The sequence below is a fragment of the Mustela lutreola genome, chromosome 3 (genome assembly GCF_030435805.1).
Source record: "Mustela lutreola isolate mMusLut2 chromosome 3, mMusLut2.pri, whole genome shotgun sequence".
Lineage (NCBI taxonomy): Eukaryota > Metazoa > Chordata > Mammalia > Carnivora > Mustelidae > Mustela > Mustela lutreola.
In genome coordinates this window covers 45,990,215-46,013,754 of record NC_081292.1, presented here as the reverse complement: position 1 = coordinate 46,013,754, position 23,540 = coordinate 45,990,215, and the positions used below count along the sequence as shown (strand labels likewise).

Genomic DNA, 23,540 nt, shown 5'->3' with positions numbered 1-23,540 from the left:
CAGATAGTTCTTCTTTAGTTGACCATAGTGAATCTTTCTTGAGCTCACATTTCTTCCCAATTTCATTTTCTTGCTAAAGAAATAAAAAGACTTTGTTCATAGAAATTACAAAATGGTACCTTTAAAGATATTTATGTTCTTGACCCCGTTATTTGATTTTCAAGTATCTTTCCTAGAGAAGCTATAAGATGAGAATAGAAATATACAGAGAAAAAGACATTGTAGTATGAGATACAAAAATAAAGACTTGGAAACAATCTAAGTTCACATAAGTTGTTTTACAATATGAGAAATGATAATAAGTGAATATAAAATAGTACGGAATAGCATTAATAGTTGATTCTAAGTTTGCAAAATAAGATTTAAAAGAGAAAATACCAAAGTATTAATTATGGTTATCCTTAGACTGTAGGATTATCAACAAATTGTTAAGTTTTTGTCTTCTATATTTCTACACAATTATGTATTACTTTATTTTTCAAGATTTTATTTATTTGACAGAGAGAGAGATCACAAGTAGGCAGAGAAGCAGAGAGAGATGGGGGAGCAGGAGCCCTGCTGAGCAGAGAGCCTGACGCAGGGCTTGATCCCAGGACCCTTAGCTCATGACCTGAGCCAAAGGCAGCGGCTCAATCCACTGAACCACCCAGGCACCCCTATGTATTACTTCTATAGTCTAAAATAAAAAATTGTTAAAAGATTCTACCTAAACTTATGTTTCGTATTTAATTTTGAATCACCCTTAATCCAGGAAAAAGGAAACAGGGTTATATTAATTGCTCAAGATATTTTCTGCAATAAAATGAAAACTGCTTTGTAAACAGTCATACTATCCCTCACATTCATATATCCAGACCAGGTTCCAGGTGAAAGCATAGTACATAGATAGCTTTCTGATACTATAATCCCTAGGGATATAGTAGGTGAGCTTATAGTTTTACATCAAATTTTCAATGATTCAGTAATAAAAGTTGTAATAAGAAAAACTGTAGTAAGAAAATTAGAAAGAAAAGGGCAGAAAAATAAATGTAAATACTTTGTGTCTGCCTAGGGACTAAGGAGAACTAATGTTTTCCTTTTTCAACAGTAAGATTAAAAATTTATAGTCCAAGCCTATCATGTGCTCTTTCACTACTTTCATATACATCATCCTACAATCAGAACAGTTTACTCCCCACACCTTGTCCCCAACCTGCCCTACTCCCTCGAACTTGCTTATCCTCTTGAGCAAGTTATTTTCTATCTCAGAGAATCATATCATAACCTACCAGGCCCTCAGACTCTAAGCCTGAGAATTATCCTCTACTCTTCCCTCTCTCTTTATTTCTCATGCTGAGCAATCACCAAGTCCTGGAGATTCTACCTTTTAAAGGCCTATCAAACGTACCCTCTCAGACTGCCTTTCATGTCAGCATGCCCACTGCGTAGAGTAACTGAATATATGACACTCTGAGAAAGCTGACAAAAGAACAGCCAAAAGAGCAGAGCAGTCCTTTGTTTTCATCCCAGTTCAAAACCCAGCTAAGTGACATTGCCAAGTTACTGAAGACCTCCTACTGTCAGTTTCTTTTTTTTTTTTACTGTCAGTTTCTTAACCGGTTCAATACATACAGTACTGCTGCTTCACTGCAAGGCTGCTGTAAAGAGAATGATGGTATCCAGTAAGTGGTAGGTATTACTACTAGGCTTTGGAAGATGCTATAGTTAAGAAAGTGGAGGAAACCTTTAGAATAAGAGGGTGTAGAATGAGGTGAAGAAAAGATGCTCTGTGCACAGTGGGTGCGTTTAAGAAGAGGAATATAAACAAAGATGATGAATCATGTTTACATTTTATGGAGACTAGGAAATTTTAAGGCCAAGATTCAGGCACAGGGGTCATATTTTTTAAAAATCTCTATATATATTATTTATAACATTTAATTTATATACATAATTATATACGGATAATACGGATATAATATATATAATTTTTAATATATTTAATGTCATACACACACAGACACACACATATGAATATATACCTAGCAGGAATATCTAGCCAACACCTTTCAATTTCAGCTTATGGGGTGCCTGGGTGGCACAGTAGGTTAAGTGTCTGATTCTTGGTTTTAGCTCAGGTCATGATGTCAGGGTTCTGAGATCAAGCCTCATGATGAACTCCATGCTCAGAGCAGGGAGTCTGCTTGTGATTCTCTCCCTCTTCCTCTGCCCTCTAGCCCCCACTCTCTCTAAAATAAATAAATCTTTAAGAAAAAATTTACAGAAGCACCTGCGTGGCTCAGTTGGTTAAGCCTCTGCCTTCGGACCAGGTCATGATCCCAGGGTCCTGGGATAGAGCCCCGCATTGGGCTCTCTGCTCAGCAGGGAGCCTGCTTCCCTTCCTCTCTCTCTAACTGCCTCTCTGCCTACTTGTGATCTCTGTCTGTCAAATAAATAAATAAAATCTTAAAAAAAAAAAAGAAAAAATTTACAGATGTGCTAGAATCTATATTAAATCCCAAAATAGAAAAAGAGTAGTTCTACCATCAACATATTTTAGAAATTACTTTTCTGAAATATATGTAAGGAATCCAATGTTAAAGGGAAGTATCACATTTTTGCCTTAAAATTGCAAAAAGTTTTTTAAATGAAAGGACTGAGAATTTTTTCCCGATCACTTACAAAGCTAGAAAAACTAAGTGCAATTCCTTTAATCCATTAACATCTAGGACTTTCCAACAAAATGATAAAAATGAATTAAAAATAATCTCCCAGGGACACCTGGGTGGCTCAGTAGGTTAAGCTGCTGCCTTTGGCTCAGGTCATGATCCCAGGGTCCTGGGATCGAGTCCCACATTGGGCTCCTTGCTCGGTAGGGAGCATGCCTCTACCTCTGCCTGCCTCTCTGCCTGCTTGTGTGCTTGCTCTCTCTCTCTCTCTTTCTGACAAATAAATAAATAAATAAAATCTTTAAAAATAGTAATAATAATAATCTCCCATTGTTTGAGTAAGATTGATGAACTGCAACAAGGTCAATTTCCTGGCTGTGATACTGTGCTTACATAAGATGTTACAATTAGGGCAAACAAAATGAAAGGTATATTGGATCTCTCTGTATCTCTCTATATAATTGGATATATATATATATATAAAGGTATAATTGGATATATATATATATATATAGGATATATATATAAAGGTATAATTGGATATATATATAAAGGTATAATTGGATCTCTCTATATAATTTCTCACAACTGCTTGTGAATCAACAATTATCTCAAAATACAAAATTTTCAAAAATCATCTTACACTGAAAGCAAAAATACTCTTATAACAGGTTCTTACTAAAAATGTACAGTGCTAGGGACGCCTGGGTGGCTCAGTTGGTTAAGCGGCTGCCTTCGGCTCAGGTCATGATCCCAGCGTCCTGGGATCGAGTCCCACATCGGGCTCCTTGCTCCGCAGGGAGCCTGCTTCTCCCTCTGACTCTGCCTTCCACTCTGTCTGCCTGTGCTTGCTCGCACTCTCTGACAAATAAATAAATAAAATCTTAAAAAAAAAAAATGTACAGTGCTAGAATAGTGATTTAACTTTTAGCATTGTGTATCACAATCAAATCACTATTCACTCTCCAGTTTTCTGCAAAACTATTTTTATTCAGAATGTTATTAATTCTAAAATAGTAAAATAAGGACAAAGGAAATTTATGCTTCAGAACCAGAGAGCAAAATAAAATGGCTGTATTCCCTGATATCATTACAAAGCATGTAAACCTTGGCTATTAAATGAAAGGTCTTTTTAGATGACAAAAGACTGTTTAATGGTTTCTGTATTACTGGTGTGTAACGCTCACTTCCTGGCTCTTCCACTCTGGGATCTAATGCCCAGTTGCTTGGGTGACCAGGAGCCCTGGGAAAATGTATAGCCAATGTAGAGTATTCAGGAAAATTAATCAGCAGTCATACAGGAGGAATCGAAGAGTTCTGTTATTAAAGTCACAAACATTTCCAGACAGAGCTGTAGCCACTGTGAGCAGGGGACCAATGTGGGATAGAACTTAAAAAAAGAAAAAAAGGCTATTAAAAGTTAAAGCAGGTAGTAGGACAAGAAAACTAGAGAAAGAAAAGAAGAACATGTCAGAAAAAACTATTAAGTTTTTTAAGTTTAAATTAAGTACAGGGAGAAGAACATGGCAGGGAAACGCATTTCCAAAGGTGTAAGCGAAATAATATAAATAGAGTCTAACTTTCTAAACATTAAATGCTTGTAACATTAAGTGGTCTCAACACAGATTCTGGAATAGTCCGGACCTAAAATAACACCGTCAAGTTGTAATACAAGCAGAGTAAACATAACTTTAAAAAGAGATAAATAAATTTAGTAAATTCATTAAATAAATAAATAAATAGATTTACTAAACATAGGAAATCAACCCTTGGATTTCACTAAATCTCACATTAACTTCCACTACAGTAGAAACCACTAAATTTATAGGATAGTAACTTGTAAGATATATAAATCCACTTAACTCAGTTTACCTCTTCTGTAAAGTGCCAGCTAATCTTTGATAATAAAGAATACCTCTTTCTCTGAAGTTCTCAATTGACTTACAGATATCTCAGTATCTGATTTTTCTTATCTAATGCTTAGCTTGCTACGGACAGCAATGTGCCAAGCCTGAAACATGTCCCATACTCTTGTAGACTGAGGGTGAGGGCTGGGGAGTGGTGCGGGCCAGGACTAAATTCTGGCCGACGAACGAAGTTATAAAGTTGAGTTTCTGACAGAGCTCCTTACAAAGTGAGGAGGAACTCAGTGGAAAGGTCTTTACCCTGTCCCCTCTCCACCGTTTTCCTCCCTGTGAAGCTGACATGATGGCTAGCGATGTAACCTTGTAGAGAGAAAAACAGATGCCTAAGAAACTTATACCACAGAACTTCCAAGCAGCTTTGGTTACCTACTTCTGGACTTCTTTTATAGAAACAAAACAATCCTATCTTCCTTAAGCCACTGATTTTAGAATTTTTAAAGACAGCAAAACGAATTATTAACCCATAAAATGAGGAAACGTTTTCTGGGGGAAAAAAAACTGGATGTATTACATTAGGATCTTCTGGGGTTTCGGTCTGGCATCTCTATTTTTAGATAAGCTCACCAGCTGATTCTGACATAGCTGGTCCACAAAAGGGCACTGAGGATTCACTCAAAAGAAATAATGAGGATTCTCTCCTTCATACAAGATGCCAATATTTTGGCTAAACAGGACATATACTTTGTTTTTTCAACAGTAGTTACAGATTTATAGTGCTTGATCCATACTTAATTCTCAACAAATACTTACTGAATCACTGTACTTTCAATTGCTTAATCCTTATCCTTCTACGTAGTCCTATCTTTATGCAGTAGCCATTTATAGGAGGGGATGACTACAACCATGAATGAGAGGGAAGCTAACGGACCTATATGAAAGATCAGAATATTACCTTTTAACTTCATGTGGTCAGTGCTCTCTGAGACCTGATGACCTAACTATTCTACAGAGAGTAGGCAACTTACCTACACATAAAATAGAAAAAAATCTGAAATGGTAAGACAAATTATCAACATACAGGAAAACAGGACAGGATATTACATATCAAAATCAAAATAAAAATTCCTGTGATGTTATACCTATTTCATGCTAAAAATTTATTTAGTAGTTTGTTTTCCTAATTTTCTTCATTTTTCTGTGTTTGTTTTCCTCTATTAAGGCATCTCCTATACTTACCATCAAGGCCAAAGGTCTGATATAGTAGTAAAATAACAGTACAGCCTGGAAATCTATTAAAACAATCATGAATAATAATAAGCATGAATTTACTTTTTGTTGCTTATTACTATAGAAGAAACACTGTATTTTTAACATTTACCTTATCAACCAACAAATTCTTATACTTAATACTGGATATTGAAGATATTAATATTTTCCTCAAGGAAATAGAATAAATGCTTATATTGTCACAAATTTCTTTTTAACATTCTAAGTTTCTATTTGTAGTACTTCTCATTAAAAAATGTTACTTACAGATATTCTGTTATTTTCTGATACTGCTTCATTAAAAGTGCCATTTGTTTCTATATCCAATCTTGGCTTTTTTCTAATATTGACAACTTCCTCTTGTTTTTCAACTTTCACTCCAATTTCTAACTCTGATTTTGTGTTCTTGAATAACTGATCTAATACTTCATCTTCTATGGCTAAATCATCAATTTCTTTTCTTTTTTCTGATCTTAGTTTTTCTGAAGAAAGAGACTGATTGGCAAAATTTTTCACAGTGGATTTTAAATCTCTATCTGTAAGTAAATTATCTGGTTTCTTTTCCATAGGCTTATTCTGAGATAGATGCTGCTCCTTATTTTTCCATACTGAGGGTGCAGAAGGTTGTGTCTGTTCTAAAAGAGAACAAGACATTTCTATTCTTGCTGATTTGGGTGAAGAAATATCTTGATTTTCTTCATCTCTTTCCCTTAGATTTAAAAAGGAGAGAAGAAAGCAAAAACAGAAAATAAACACAGCTAAGTAATTTTTTTGTTTGACAATATTCATTCCCCCACTGAATTCACAACATTCTTAACTTAATTAATTAGTATCACTGGAAATTAAAAAATGGGACATCTGAAAAAAAAAGCATAATTTGTATGGACACTAATGTTTTTGTAGGACTGTCAAACTAATGGCTAAAACAATAAGGAGAGGCCTATCTTCTCTGCCAAAGCAGCAGTAGCTGGTAAATCAAAGCAGAGGAAAAGGTAGAAAGATATAAAAATACAAAGGACTTGTTGCCAGGAAACAATAGCTTACTTTACAATGTAGGAACTTGTAGGCAGGTAAAAACTACCTTAGGAATAAAACCTGATGGATTAATGAGAGCCAGATTCAAGATAGTAAGTCAGAGTGGCTAAATCCAGAATACAGCACAGACTATGTATTGCAAGTAATATATGAATATATGACAAAGAATTTTCTGTACAATATTGTTTCATTCATTAAGTTCTGAATAAGTACTTTACTCATTTAAATTGTACTAAGGTCCAAAGAAAACATCTCTGCTTCCAAGAAGTTAACCAAATTCATGTTAAATTGGAATAGTCAAGGTGGTATTTTAATAATACTAATCTACTATCAGTGTGCTAGACAGACTAAGAAGATTCTGTAATAATTTAGGTGGTCAGAATGAGTCAGAGGTCTGGAAAAACAAACAGATGAAAAGGGAAGAATTTATAAAACAATGAAAATAAGAATCACAGTGCTGTTTTGGGGAGGTAAAAGAGAAAGAGTCCAAGATTTTGACAAAATGAACTCCTAACAAAAATAATACATATTCAATGACAGAGGGGAAAAGGTCTAGGACTATTATTTGGGAAAACAGTAGAAAATTCCTATAGAAAAGTAGAAGTGACACTTAAGAGGTAAGTTAGGACCAAATATATTGATCATCTGTAATAAAGTCATGAAACTCTGAAGGTACAGTATACGGCATATAAAAAGTAGTGGTAGAAAAAGGGAAAGTCCCCAGAGGGGGCAACGGGGAAAGTGAGAGAGGCAAAACCACCAGAAGAGGCCCACACTACAAAAACTGAGAAAACACATACAGAGAAGAAAGGTTTGAAAGAACTGAATAGCACCAAAAGGCCACCAGAATTGTCAACTATGTCAATGGCTACTTTCAAGGACATCATGTCAAGATGAAATACTGCTGGTTAAGAAATACTTCATACAGAAATGGGAGCAGTAACAATAATTTCCTTTTCTGAGAAATTTAACAATGATTGTGAAGAACAAGAGGCAGTAGCTAGAGGAAAGAACCAAGTCAAGGGAATGTTTTAAAAAATAAAAGTGAGAGAGAGCTTCTGAATAGAGAAGGACCTAGAATAATTAAAAGTGCTAGAAAAAGAGAGAAAAATTGAGGGAGCATGGTTTTAGAGGAAGTGAGAGAAGTTCAAAGAACTGAGGTGTGGGAAAGCTCTTCAAAAGGAGTGCAGCAAAGTGAAACAACAGAGAAGCTTAAGGTACACAGGAAAAAAAGGGATGAGGGAGATTCTATCCATAATGACCTTGGTGAAGGAGGACATACGGACGTTTCTGAGAGGGAATGAAGTCAAAGGGTCCGTTTTCTACACAAAGCATATCCAAGCAGAACACAGACTAAATATTAATTACTATTTAGTTAATAATTAATATTAATACTTTAATATTAATAATTAATATTTTTCAGAGACACAGAGAGGTTTTATTTAAAAATATACCTTTTTTTGGTAGAAGGCTGAAAGTAGTTTTTGATGGAGTTGGTCTGCAGCCGCTGAAAAGGCTGATCTCTACTTTTATTTACACCTGAGAATTTAGTTGGTGAAAGCTGACAGGTAGGGATTTTCAGCCTTTCCATGGTATCTGATACTGCATCATTATCATCAGAGCTTATTTTGGGGGGTTCCTTCATAGTGGGCGTTTCTTGTGAAGGCATTCTGAATTTCTGTTCCACTCTGGAGATTTTGATTTCTTTAGGTCTTTCACTAAAATCCATACTGTAACAAAAGAAGAATGCAATGTAAAAAATCAGATTAATAGCAATTTTTATCAAGAAAAAAAGTCTTCTAAATAGTACTAATGTGATACAGCTTTAGAACATAATTCTCTTTAGACTATAATTAAAGGGAATGTATTTCACTATACCAAAAAAGTCCCTCCTTTTTCATCAAAGCTCCCTAAAGACAAATGATAACTTTTTCTTCTTCATTCCCTATAGCATACAATGTCTGGCATACTCTGCTATAAGAAACTATCATACATATATGGTGTATCAACCTAGTATTCTATAATAAATTAAACTGAGTGATAATCTTAGATAATTTTTGCTTTATTTAAAATTTTACAATTATTTTCATGCAAAAAATAAAAAAGGAAAATCAAAAAAGAACAATCTCCTATAATTCCAGCATCATACATAATGAGATATTTAGATCCCATTTAGATCTAAATGAGATGATTTTAGATTCAGATGAATTGATATGGTTATATTCCAGCCAGATGGCAGGAATATAGATGAACTGATATGGTTACATTTCAGCCAGATGGCAGTCCCCAGAATAGAATATAATTCTCTACTACTAGAAAAATATTTAAAATAAACACACAGACACACACACACACACAGTTCCACAATGTATGGTTACATAAACTGCCCTTAATATTCTTCATTTCACGAAAAAGAAGTAAACTGGTCATATACATGACTCTCAAAACATTAATAGTTTCTCTTTAAAAACTTACATCTGAAAAAAAAAAACTTACATCTGGCCTCAATATAAAAAAAACAATGTATTAAAAATTTAAATATGACCTAAAAGTGATATCACAAGTATTTTTCAATATGAGTAGCTCATTAATGTATTACTTAAAAACACAATACGTTCTCTTAAATGAAAAATACCACAGAATACAAATGACCTACTCCTGCTCCATGAAACCCTCAAAGAACAACAACAAAAACCTCTTCGAACAGTGAACCACTAGAAAACTATCTTTATGAACAAATATTAGTTATTTAGATAGCCAGGTAGACACATAGAAAGTATCTCCAAAGTTATACTCAGATAAAGGCAATATTATAGTACAAATTTATTTCAAACTTGCTTCAACAATCACAAATAAAGTACTGTAATTCTTTACAGCCTTCTATGTACATCTGTAAGGAACAAAAACAAAAAAGCTTTATCATCAGACAGGGGTTAGCAAACTATGGCTTACATGCCAAATCTGGCTTGCCACTTGTTTTCATAAATTAAGTTTTATTGGAACACAGCCACACACATTCATTTACATGTTGTCTAAGGCAGCTTTAATGCTACAAAGGCAAAGCTGAGTAGCTGTAACACAGATCACTCACTTACAAAGCCAAAAAGATTTACTGTCTGGACTTTTACATAAAGTTTACTAATCCTTGACCTACTGTACTATCTTCCCTGGCAACCCATTCTCCCATGCTTTATCTCCTAAGAGCTGATCTGATAAAGACAATGACTTGACTTCTTGAGTATACTATTAATTTACTAATATTATGAATAGCAATAGTTTGTTAACAATAAAGCTTTACCATGTATCCGCTTGTGATTCCGTGTCTGCTACGTATGTTGTGGTATTCAGTGGGGCACTTGGTACCAGGTTTTCATTGACTGACAAGCCTTGGGAAAGGCCTGGCCCTGGAGTCCTCTTCAGTGCTGTAAATGACACAAGTGAAAGGAAGAATCAAAACTGCTAGACACAAAATGGACATTCTGTCACTTAAAATGTCTAGACTGTGTCATGCTGAGGGAAACAAGTGGCCAACACAGAACACAGCTATCTTCACTCAGTGGAAGCAACAAATATTTAATGAAATGGCCCTATAAAAGCAGCCTGTTGGCATCTGTAATGGAATCATTTAAATCAAATCATTTTAAAGCTACATCAAATCCTTTGTGAAGTATTACCAACTTAAAAATAAAATCAACTTACATTATAATTCAAATTATGATTCGAGTTAGAAGACAAAAACTGTGCTTCTTCCCCACAGAAAGAGTATCAACTCTACTTTGACACAAATAAAAATTAATGTGAGTTTCACTTTCTGAAGGAATACTATTTGAAAAGAAAATATAAATATTTTAGGTATAAATTCCATGGCCACTCCAGAAAACCATTAATGATTACTTCATCTTTTAATTTACTAGAATAGCAAGTCAAGTGATACTCTTCTGGCATACTCTCCTTGAACCTTCCACACTGAATCAGGTATCCTTCATTTCAGCTTCCATACTACCCTTTACATCACTCTGCTAACTTTTAACACACTGCATGCTTAACTTTCATCAACTGCATGCATTAAGCTATTTAACCTCTCCATACCTTAGCTTCCTCATCAGAACCATCTTGTTTTGAGGACAAAATGAACTGATACATTGACAGCACTTAGAAAAATGCTTGGAACACAGTAAGTACAATGCATTTATTAGCTGTTATCATCATCATCACCTTATACTACACTTATTTACTTGTTACTTTCCATTATTAGACTTGGAATCTCCTTGAGGATAGGACCTGGTTCTTGTTCATTTCTAAATCTGCAGTCCCTGAGCAAAGTTTGGGACATGAGAGATATAAATAAGTTAATGGAATTAAATCATTAAATGAAAAATTTAAAAAGTTGACATCTACTAAGTATCTAAGTTAAATCATCACTGGTTAGGTCTCATGACATAGGTTGTGCTTAGTAAATGTTTATTACTGATTCCAAATTCTGCCACTTTCCTTATGTGATCTCATTAGAAGCTCATTGTTATTTCCTTAAACACAAATATTCCTAGAATTCATTTCAGCTTACACAGAAGTCTGTAAAAAATAGTAATTACAAATGCTTATATTGTCACTAAAAGAAACTATAAGTTGGATCTAATGATCCCAGAATAAGGAATCTTTGTCAACAAAAGATTTACAATGTTTTCCTTGCTAAAAATACTATAGGGGCAGGGCTTTGATTTGCTTACCTCTTTATCCCAAGTATTTAAAATAATTACAGGTATGTAACAGATGTTCAATAAATGCTTGCTGAATTCATAAACAAACATAGACGGAAGAAAATAAGGAGGGGAGAAAGGGAGGGAGAGACACATGCATTTATCCTATTCCCGCCCAATGGGTTGTATTCTAAAACTGCTTATAAGTCACATGTCTAGGACTTGGAGCCTACACAGATCCATCTATAAGTATGTGCAGGAAGTAACACTACTAATTAAGATGTTGATTTTCACTACTTATGACTCTGTTTCTATCTGAAATGATACAACAGAAAAGGTTCTGGTCTAAATGTTCAGAAAACTCACATTTTAGGATTGGGTTGGCCATGAATCATTTATGGAATCTTAACTGCTCTCAGCCTTACGAGCTTGCTTACCTTTTAATAGAAAGACAGATTAGATGATCTCTAGGGCCCTTTTGGCCATGAACACATTTCCAACAGTGGATGATAAAACTTTGTTGCTCCACACTGGCAAAGATAATCCTGTGTGCCAATAATTTAGTTCAATTAAGCAAATATTCACACTGTGTACAAAAAAGTACTGTGCTTGGTGGTGCTGTCAGGGGATCCAAAATTAATTAGAGCTTATAACTCATTTAGTGGCTAAAAAGGCATGGAACCAACCGCTTATATTTCAAAGTAGGAAGAAAGTCTAGCTAGAATGCAAAAACGTTATTGGGGTATAGAAAGTAATTCTGACTTGGAGAAGAATTATGGGAGAGAAAACAACTTAGAAAAACTTCATGAAAGAGGTGAGCATCTGCTAAATGAGTCAAATTTTGAAGAGCAGTGTTAGCATCCTAGAACAGGGACCAGGATGAACAAGATTGAGGAGTGTGGAAATTATAAATAATATAGCACGTATAAACTGTAGGGAGGTGTATTTTTTAAAAAATAAAGACAGGGCGCACCTGGGTGGCTCAGTGGGTTAAAGCCTCTGCCTTCAGTTCAGGTCATGATCCCAGGGGCCTGGGATCGAGCCCTGCATCGGGCTCTCTGCTCAGTGGGGAGCCTGCTTCCTCCTCTCTCTCTCTGCCTACCTCTCTGCCTACTTGGTGATCTGTCTGTCAAATAAATAAATAAAAATCTTTTTAAAAAAATAAATAAAAAATAAAGACAGGAGGAGAAAGGCTAAACTGTTGAGGACTCAGAACTCTAGATGAAGGGCTGAGGGTTTTATTTTATAAATAATGAGCTAGTAAAAGGTTTTAAGAAAAAGTGGATTCTACTGGCAAAGTGAAACATTAACTGTAGAAATGAGTATGGAGGCAGGGCCATTACTGCCGGCAACTCTAACAGCCCTCAGGAAAGGAAGACAATGGGAAGTTCAAGTGCGGCAGTGGCTGTGAGAACGGATAGTGGCAGACCTCTTGAGCAGAAGCTGTACAAGGAGAATTTCAGGTCTTGTTTTAGCTTTTCCTTGGTGGCTGGTTTTAACTGAACCTATCAGTTGTATCTGCCTTTAATTGCTTGAAGCCTGACTTTTAGAATATAAAGTTCACAGTAACAGGTATCTTGTTTTATTCACCACTGTATCTTCAGCACTTCTTTAGAAACAGTGCCCAGTAGTACATGGCAGCCACAAATATTTATCAAGTAAATAAAATGGTAAATAGATGAGTTTCAAAAGGTGGTGAAAATCGTTATCCTTAACAAGTACACAGTAATGTGCACAGAGCTTATCACCAAGTTACAATTAACAGCTGTTAAAAAAAATCAATAAAATATTGTTTTCATTACCTGTATTGGGCTGGCCTTGAGGATCACAGTAATTCTCTGTAGTCATGAAAATGACTGCCAATCCAATTTCTGCTTCAGGAATAGGTCTAAGCCCCTGCCTATGAAAATAAAATAGTTTAAGCATGATAATATATTAAAACTAACAACCTCTATTAACATGATGTCAAGTGAAATCTTTTTATTCCTTCCCAAAAGAGATAACACGATTTAATGGTAATGGAGAGAATTTCAAATACACAGAGTACTGGCCTACTCAACTGGGGAAATATTATACTGGGCACTACCTTTAGCAAGTCAGTCATCTCACTTGTAAAATAAAGGCCTAGAGTAAAGGAGATAGAACCTTCCATTTCTAAAATTCTTTCACTTTCAGAAAAAGGAAACAGTAATACCAGATGAAGCAATAAAATAAGTTTTTATAAGCACATCTATTACTAGGATCCAAAGATAAAACTTAAAAGACAGAAGAGGGCAGAAAGGGACAGAGACAGAAAAGTTCAAAGAAATATCATAAACTGTATCTCTACACGTTCTGTAATTTTAAGTTTAGTAAATAAAATCATTTTACCAAACTTACATGTATTAAGGAATCTTCTTAAAGGAATCTTATAGTGAACCTACCTTCTGTTTTCTATTATGTGAACGAGACAAAGACAATTTAGTAACACTGCTATATAAAACTATACCTCAGAGTTTAAGAATTACAAAACTTTTTTTTTTTTTAAGATTTTATTTATTTATTTGAGAGAAGGAGTGAGTGACAGAGAGGACAAGCTGGGGAAGGCACAGGGGAAGAGGGAGGAACAGGCTCCCTGCTTAGCAGGGTACCCGATGCTGGGCTCCATCCCAGTACCCCAGGATGATGACCTGAGCTGAAGGCAGATGTTCAACCGACTCAGCCAACCAGGTGCCCCAAAACTACTTTAAATATTTATTGCAAAGATGCTTTAAGTGGTTGTAGTAGTTTCAAAGGTATTTTTCAAATGCCTACTGTTTGCTTTTTGTATGTCCTGGGTTAATGTAACAGAACTCAACTATATGTGCAATTATAATATGAAAATATATTTTTAAAGTATTATAATCAAGTGATCACATATATATACTGACAGTTCAGGCAATTCAAAATTGGTATTTTATTATCTTACTTTTTTAAGCAATAAATATATTATGTAAATTAGAAAAATTGGCTCCATAAAGTAAAAACATTTTAAATATATAATTAATAATAATGTTATACAGATAATTACATTATTCTAAATGGGGAAACATCCTAAATGGGGAAACACAACCTTTTAAAATCAATAGCAATAGCAAGGGGCGCCTGGGTGGCTCAGTGGGTTAAAGCCTCTGCCTTCGGCTCAGGTCACCAAGGTGGCAGGATATGATTAATATCTAAATGTCTATTGAATTTATATACACTAGCAATAAACAACTAGAAAATGTGATTAAAGGGTTAATATTATCTATTTATATTCTATTATATTCTACCTATTGGATACATAATATCTACCACAGAATATGTAGTACCTTGGAATAAATCTAATAAAAGATACTCAAGATCTTTACAGGGAAATTGTAAAAATTGTTTAATTCTCACCAAATTGATTTGTGAATTCAATGGAATTCCTAATAAAAATCTCAACAGGATCTTTGAAAAGATGATTCTAAAATGTATATGGAAAAATAAAGAGCCAAGAATGAACAAGAGGCTTCTAAAGAAGACCAGCAACATTTGGCCATACCAAATATGAGGACTCACTTGAAGTCACAGTAATTAAGACAATGTGGTAAATGTGGTATTGGTATAAGGACGTATTGACCAATGGAACAGAGAAAAGCCAACAACATTCCTATGTATGTATGGGACATTGGTATAAAGTAGAATCAATTCCAAATAGTTTAAAAGCAAATTTCAAAAAGAATGTATCAAAACACTAGCAACAAATTAGTAAGAAATTAGGTGAATATCCTTTTGATCTATGAATAGAAAGAGATTTTTTTTAAAATACAAAAAGCGCTAAGAAAGAAAAGGTTGTTAATTTTCAGTATATTAAATTAAGAACTTTCATGTATCACACAGTAAAACATTATGAAGTGGTAAAAATTCTGCAACATATACGAGTGAAAAAAAGATTAATATGGAAAGAACTTCTACAAATAAAAAAAAATACACAAATATATAATTAACATATGATCCAGAAACTGCACTCTAGGGCATTTATTCCAAAGAAATGAAAACTTACATTCACAAAGAAACTTATACATGTATGTTTACAGAGGTTTTATTTGTAACAAAAATTGGAAAAAAATGTAAGAATGACTCAAAAACTAGTATATACACATCTATATATTCTCAATACTACTCAGCAATTAAAAAGGATGAATGATAGAAACAACCTAGATGAATCTCCAAAAAACTTTGCTGAATGAGAAAAACCAGTCCTAAAGTGTATATAATATTTCATTTATATAACATTTTTTAAAAAGACAAACTTTTAGAAAGAGAATGAATTAGTGGTTTTCTAGGATTTGGGGACACGGAGTGAGAAATGGGGAGGGAGGGAAGGAAGTGGGTATGGTTATAAAAGAACAGGACAGATCCTATGGGGATGGAATTGTTCTTTATCTTGACTAAGGTAGTGATATATGCACCAACAAGTGATAAAACTGGACAGAACTAAAACACACACACACACACACACACACACACACACACACACAGGGAAATCCGTATAAAAAACTACAATTAGAGGTACGCCTGGGTGGCTCAGTTGGTTAAGCAGCTGCCTTCGGCTCAGGTCATGATCCCAGGGTCCTGGGATCGAGTCCCACATCCGGCTCCTTGCTCGGCAGGGAGCCTGCTTCTCCCTCTGCCTCTGCCTGCCTCTTTGCCTGTGCTCGCTCGCTCTCTCTCTCCCTCTGTCTCTGGCAAATAAATAAATAAAATCTTAAAAAAAAAAAATTTGTTAAAAAAAAACTACAATTAGAAAACTGGGTGAAAACATGACAAGAGGGGGCACCTGGGTGGCTCGGTGGGTTAAAGCCTCTGCCTTCAGCTCAGGCCTCTCTCTTCCTACTTCTCTGCCTACTTATGATCTCTGCCTGTAAAATAGAAAAAAAAAAAATGACAAGAGGGGCGCCTGGGTGACTAAGCAGGTTAAGCCTCTGCCTTGGGCTCGGGTCATGATCTCAGGGTCCTGGGATCAAGTACCATACTGGGCTCTCTGCTCAGTGGGGAGCCTGCTTCCCTCTCTCTCTGACTGCCTCCCTGCCTACTTGTGACCTCTGTCAAATAAACAAAAATCGAAAAAACAAACAAACAAAAACAAAAACATGAGCAGATATTTGAGAACAGGAAAAACGGACATCCATTAAATATCAGAAAAAATGTTAAGCATCACTGGTAATGAGAAAAACAGAAACAAAAAATCACAGGATATGATTATATATCCATTTAATTAGCAAACACTGTAAAGTCTAACAATACCAAGTGTGGAAAACAATGTGCATCTACTTGATCTCTTACATACTGTGGGTGGAAGTATAAAGCAGAAAACAAGTTTGAAACTCCAGAGGTTGAGTATTCACATAACCTGTGACCCAGAGGTTCTAACCCTAAGAATATTCTCCAAAGAATATCTTGCAGACGCATGACCATGAAATGTACAAAAATGATCTCAGTAGCAGTTTTTACACAATAAAATCTAATTCTTGTATATCCTTCTACACTGTTAATTCAGTACAATAAAAAAAGTTACAGGTAAACGGGTCTTTATTTTTTTTATTAATAAAGATGATTCTGTACCTCTGGAGCTGATCCATAATTGAGTGAATCCATTTTTTCTGAGAGTCAGGAATTAGAATCTGTGAACTTGTTATTCCTACGTCAACGACACAAATTCCAGGAGCTGAAAAGAAACTATCTTTTTCTTCATTTTCTTCTGTTATCAACCTGGCATTTCCTCCTCCAAAAACAACTGCTGAACTTAACTTTTTATGCTAAAAATAGAAATAGAAAAAATACAATGAAATAGCCACATTCAATTCCTTGAATACATTCTTTTAAATTTATTTTAATTCCAGTGCAGTTAACAGTGTTATATTAGTTTCAGGTATACAATATAGTAATTCTACATTTCCATATCACCCAGTGCTCATCACAAGTACATATCACAGTCCCCATCACCTATTTTGCCCATCCCCCCACCCCCTCCCCTCTGATAACCATCAGTTTGTTGTCTACAGTTAAGAATCTGTTCCTTGGTTTGCCTCTCTTTTTCTTCTACTTGCTCGTTTGTTTTGTTTCTTAAATTCCACACATGAATGAAATCATATGGTATTTGTCTCTCTCTGAATGACTTATTTAGCTTAGCATTATAACTCTAGCTCTATCCCCATCATTGCAAATGGCAAGTTTCATTATTTTTTATGGCTGAGTAATATTCCATTGTATATATACATCTTTATCCATTCATTTATATTAGAGAAGTAAAATAAAAGTAGAACTGAAATAGAATTGGTTCTACTTTTTGAGAAGACAATCCCGGCTTCCACTCAGAAAATCCCCAGTTCACCAGATATCTCTGCAGCCTTGGAATTGTTACATTCTTTGCATTTCCTTATCATACTTAATTCACAGTACTCTGTAGGCTTGCTTACATTTTCCACCTACAACATAAACTCTTTGAATCCCCATTTCAGCACACTGAAGACATTCAACACCCATTTACTAACTGACCAAGTAAGGACTTAAATTAGTTTTCTATCCCCACCCCCTCACTTATATATTTATATAAACTTAATTAATTGGCCAATTAACATATGTCAAAAAAATATCTTGTATACATGAATTCCAGGCAAGTTTTGTTGCCTAGACAGTTTCACTTTACACTTCCATATAAAATTTCAAAAAAAAAAAAACTATTGATAACAGTAATAATTTATCCAGTTGATAATGTTTTCTTCAGCAAAATTTAGCTCATAAGATTACCTGTTTGGCATTCAAAAATACAAACGTTTTCCCTTTGAAGATTTGCTTTCTTTCTTGTCGTCCTGAGAGATCAATGTTTTTATTTCCAATAGCTGGTTCATCAATAGGTGGGTAAAAGCTGTAAAAAAAAAGTTACAGTATATTTTAAATATATATTATTCTCTATGTATACTGTTATACTGAACAGAGTGGTTATCTAGACACTAGGAAGGTTTGATTTTCATAATATCATTAATTCATCATTAAACTATTATTTTTTTAAAGTAAGGGTTTTATCTGGGACAAAATGGTGACAGGTGACAGATGCCAAACAGAACAGCGTTAACTGTTCTTTATTTTTGAAAAAAGTATAATCCAAGGGAAGACAATCCTAAAGTACAGTTTAATTTACAAGAGTTGAACAAGTTTTGTGAATTACAAAAGGTTGAAAGAGACACTGTCTACAAAGATCAAATTCTATTCGCATCTTGTGTTTCCCAGGAACCAAAGTGTGTTAACAATGTTCACATCCAATTCTATGAACTACTATTTTAAGTGTTTTATTAGAGATCCCTTTAGAGAAGCTCAGGAAATTATAAAACTTAAAATATTTGTCAACTTAAATAAAATTTCCAAAGTGAAATTAGAAAACACAATCTTTGGGGGCACCTGGATGGCTCAGTTCATTAAACGTCTGACTCTTGATTTGAGCTCAGGTCATCATCTTGAGGTTGTGGGAGCAGCAGGCTATGCACGGGGTATGCAGCCTGCTTGGGATTCTCTCTCCCTCCTACACCCCCCACCAAAAACACACTTTTAGCTCTTTAACATAATGCTATAAGATAAGAACATCTTAATCATCCATGACAATAAGGGAAAAGAAAAAAATACATAAAATCAACAGGTAATTCTTAAGCCTCACATCAGTTCAGTTTCAACTTTCTGTATAATCAAACCTTCTGCTACAGCAATTTTTAATTGTTCAGTCCTTCAGCTTAACTCTCTACCTTCAGGTAAAAATTACTAGTTACTAATGCTCATGGATAAGAAAATTCAGTATTGTCAAGATGTCAGTTCTTCCCAACTTGATCTATAGATTAAATGTAACCCCAGTAAACCCCCAGCAAGTTATTTTGTGGGTACTCACAAACGGATTCTGAAGTTTACATAGAGGCAAAAGACCTAGAAGAGCCAACATAATATTAAGGAAGAACAAAGTTGGAGTACTAATATGACCCAAATTCAAGATTTACTATAAAGCTACAGTAATCAAGAGAGTCTGGTATTATGAAAAAAATAAAAGAGAATAGAGAGCCCAGAAATAGACTGACATAAATTAGTCAACTGATCTTTAACAAAGGAACAAAGGCCGTTCAATGGAGCTCAGATAGTGTTTTCAACAAATGATGATGATACTGGGACGTTTCACATTAAAAAAAAAAAATCTAGATGCAGACCTTACAATGTTCACAAAAATTAACTCAAAATGATCACAGACCTAAAGCAAAATGCTAAACTATAAAACTCCTAGAAGATAACATAAATAATAGAAGAAAATCCAGATGACCTTTGTTATGGCAGTGACTTTTTAGATACATCAGGCCTGATCTATGAATGAATTATGAGCTAGACTCACTAAAATTTAAAACTTCTAAAAAAAAATTTTTGAACTTCTGCTCCATGAGAGACATCAAGAAAATGAGATGTACAAAAAAGTGGGAGAAAATACTTGCAAAACTCACATATGATAAAGGTCTGTTACCCAAAATATACAAAGAACTCTCAAAATTCAACAGTAAGAAAACAATCTGATTAAAAAATGGGACAAATCTTATAGCAACTTCTTGCTAGACATGTCTCCAGAGACAAGGGAAACAAAAGCAAAAATGAACTACTGGGACTTCATCAGGATAAAAAGCTTTTGCTTTTTTGTTTAAAGAAAACAACAAAATCAAAAGGCAACTTAGGGAATGGAAGAAGATATTTGCAAATGTTTTATCAGTTAAAGGGCTAGCATCCAAAATCTATAAAGAATGTATCAAACTCAACAGCCCAAAAAACAAAAAAATCCAATCAAGAAATGGGCAGAAGACATGAACAAACATTTCTCCAAAGAAGACATACAAATGGCTAACAGACACATGAAAAAATGCTCAACATCACTCCTCATCAGGAAAACACAAATCAAAACAAAAACAATATCATCTCATACTAGTCAGAATGGCTAAAATTAGCAACTCAGGAAACATCAGACATTGGCAAAAATGCAGAAGAAGGGGAACCATCTCATACTCTTGGTGGAAATACAAATGGACGCAGTCACTCTGGAAAACAGTATGGAGGTTTCCCAAAAAGTTAAAAATAGAACTACCCCACAACCCACAACTGCACTAGTGGGTACTCATCCAAAGGACACAAACAAAATGATTCAAAGGGACACAGGCACCCCAATGTTTATATCAGCAATGTCCATAATAGCCAAAATATGAAAAGAGCCCAGATGTCAGATAAATGGATAAATGACAGATAAATGGATAAAGATGTGACATAGATACACACACACACACACACACACACACACACACACAAACACACGGTGGAGTATTACTCAAGTCATCCAAAAGAATGAAATCTTGCCATTTGCAATAACATGGATGGAACTAGAGAGTATTATGCTAAGTGACCTAAGTCAGTCAGAAAAAGACAAATACCATAGGATCTCACTCATATATGGAATTTAAGAAATAAAATAGATGAACACAGGGGAAGGGAAGGAAAAACAGAGGGGAAGGCAAACCATAACAGACTCTTAGCTATAGGAAACAAAATAAGGGTTGCTGGAAGAAAGGAGGGTACCTAAGGGGATAAGGAAATTGGGTGATGGACATTAAGGAGGGCACTTGATGTAATGAGCACTGGGTGTTATATGCAACTGATCAATCACTATATTCTAACCCTAAAACTAATAAGACACTATATGTTAACTAAAATGAATTTAAGAATTTTTCTTTTGAAAGGACCATAATCTTAACAGCTATGTGACCAAAGAAATACACTGATAACAAATAAGCACAAGATACTCAACACATCATGTTATCAGGAAAATGGAAATTAGAATGAGTCACTCTTACAAACAGAATGGCCCAAATCCAGAACATAAATAGCACCAAACGCTTGTGAGAATGTGGTGTGCCAGGAACTTTCATTTACTGCTGGTTGAGAATGCAAAATCGTAAAGCCACTTTGGAAAACAATTTGGTACTTTCTCACAAAACTAAACACATTCTTACTGTATGATACAGCAACTGCACTCCCTGGTATCTATCCAAAAGAGCTGAAAAAATTAAGTCCATACTAAAACCTGCACAGATGTGAATAGCAGCTTTATTCTTAACTGCCATAACTTGGAAGTAACCAAGATACCCTTCAGTAGGTGAACAGATAAACCACAGTATATTCAAACACTGCAATTATTACTCAGCACTAAAAAGAAATGAGCTACCAAGCCATGAAGACATGAAGAAACTTTAAATGCATGTTACTAAGTGAAAAAGCCATTCTGAAAAGGCTACCTACCATATTATTCCAACTATATGACATTCTGGAAAAGGCAAAACTATAGAAACAGTAGAAGTTCACTAGCGGCTAGGAGTTGGTAGAGTGGCAATGATGAATAGGTAGGGTACAGAGGGTTTTCAGGGCAGTGAAAATACTCAGTATAATACTATAATGATTGCTATATGTCATAATATATTTATCCAAACCCACAGAATGTACAATACCAAGAGTAAATCCTAATGTAAACTATGGAATTTGGGTGATTATGACATCAATGCAGGCTCATGCTACTTTGATGGAGTTTGAGGGAGGCAATACATGTATGGAAACAGGAAGTACTTGGGGAGCCTCTGTACCTTCCTCTCAATTTTGAAATGAACCTAAAACGGCTCTAAAAAAAAATCTTAAATTAAAAAAGTTACTAACATATCATGGTGATGATAAGGGAGCAATGTGGGATAGAGGAAATACACAACCTGGACAATTAGTCACTAAACAATCAAGACTCAGCTACCTGCAGAGAGCAACAGCTAATACAGGCAGAGAGAGGTAAAAATATTTAGGTCATAAGGATCACTCTCCCACATTTTAGAACTAATTTCCTTACATTTTTTCTCCTCAGATTTCTCCTTGGCAACATACGTATTTCACGAAGTTAGCTAAGTCATGATTAAACAACTACATTAATTTTTAATTCTTATAACATCAAACCACAAAATGTATGTGTTTTAACCTCTACAATGGATACTGTACATCTAAGACAGTGATTCTTAGAACATGCAATCTCAAATAAATGAGTTATCTGCAGGGAACAACTGACCTAGCCAACAGAGGGAAATGCAACCCACTGCATTATTCTGATTTCTAAACACCTAATTTTACAATTCTATTTATTTACTTTTAAAGACACAGAGAATAGTGAAAACTATTTTAACCATTTATGTTATATCTACAAGAAAAGTTAGTGCTAGAAAATTAGTAAATATTCTAATTAATATATAAGGTAAATTTTACTATCTCTTTGAATGCCTTTTATCCTCTCCCTTTCAGTAAGAATTCTCCCTTATTTCACACTTCTTTCAGTGTGAAAGGCAACTATTACTTCACTTACACACAAATGGCTACTTCACGAATTAGTGTATGTAGTACTGTAACACCAAATGATGGAACCAGTCTTAGGTAAAAATGGTGTGTAAATATTTAGCACATACATATAGCTGAGTAGATGTGAGTCTGCCTTCCAATGACAATGAAATATGATTTTTAAATTACCTACACCACTGTTAATCACACTGTCATTCTTAATTTTATCCCAACTAGTAGTTTACTATACCCAGAAAATAGTTCATTGTAGTTTAGTTCAATGAAGACTGAACATTTGTTAAACCTTGAATCACGTTCCTAAAGATAGGAGCATCATAAACCTTTAGTTTTTCTTGATGGCACTATCAGAGTTCTAACTTCAATATGTGTCATTTTTAGTATTTGGCTCTTCTACCAAGTGCCATGAGGGCAGAAACTGCAATGCTTTTTGACTCATCACTATATCCTCAGCTCTATATTGCCTAATTCATGGTAGGCATTAAGAAATATTTGGTAGTAAACTGACAGTACAAAATATAAATTAAAAGTAGACCAAAAAAATGTAAACATCCCTTAACTGCCCCTATATATAGATTTGAGCATTAAAATTCTGGGAC

The 23,540-nt window shown here is 34.7% G+C and overlaps 1 protein-coding gene across 3 annotated transcripts in view; it reads right to left on the bottom strand.

Annotated features, from left to right (window-relative positions):
* The window catches only part of NBN (nibrin), a 50,620-nt gene that overhangs the window by 14,552 nt on the left and 12,528 nt on the right, over nucleotides 1-23,540 (bottom strand). For all 3 annotated transcript variants that reach the window (XM_059166068.1, XM_059166069.1, XM_059166070.1), the window contains 7 exons: nucleotides 18,304-18,421; nucleotides 17,119-17,312; nucleotides 13,314-13,411; nucleotides 10,113-10,236; nucleotides 8,269-8,544; nucleotides 6,047-6,488; nucleotides 2-73 (listed from right to left, as the gene is read on the bottom strand). In XM_059166068.1, the coding sequence (XP_059022051.1) occupies nucleotides 2-73; nucleotides 6,047-6,488; nucleotides 8,269-8,544; nucleotides 10,113-10,236; nucleotides 13,314-13,411; nucleotides 17,119-17,312; nucleotides 18,304-18,421 (1,324 nt within the window). The remainder of the gene's footprint in view (nucleotide 1; nucleotides 74-6,046; nucleotides 6,489-8,268; nucleotides 8,545-10,112; nucleotides 10,237-13,313; nucleotides 13,412-17,118; nucleotides 17,313-18,303; nucleotides 18,422-23,540) is intronic.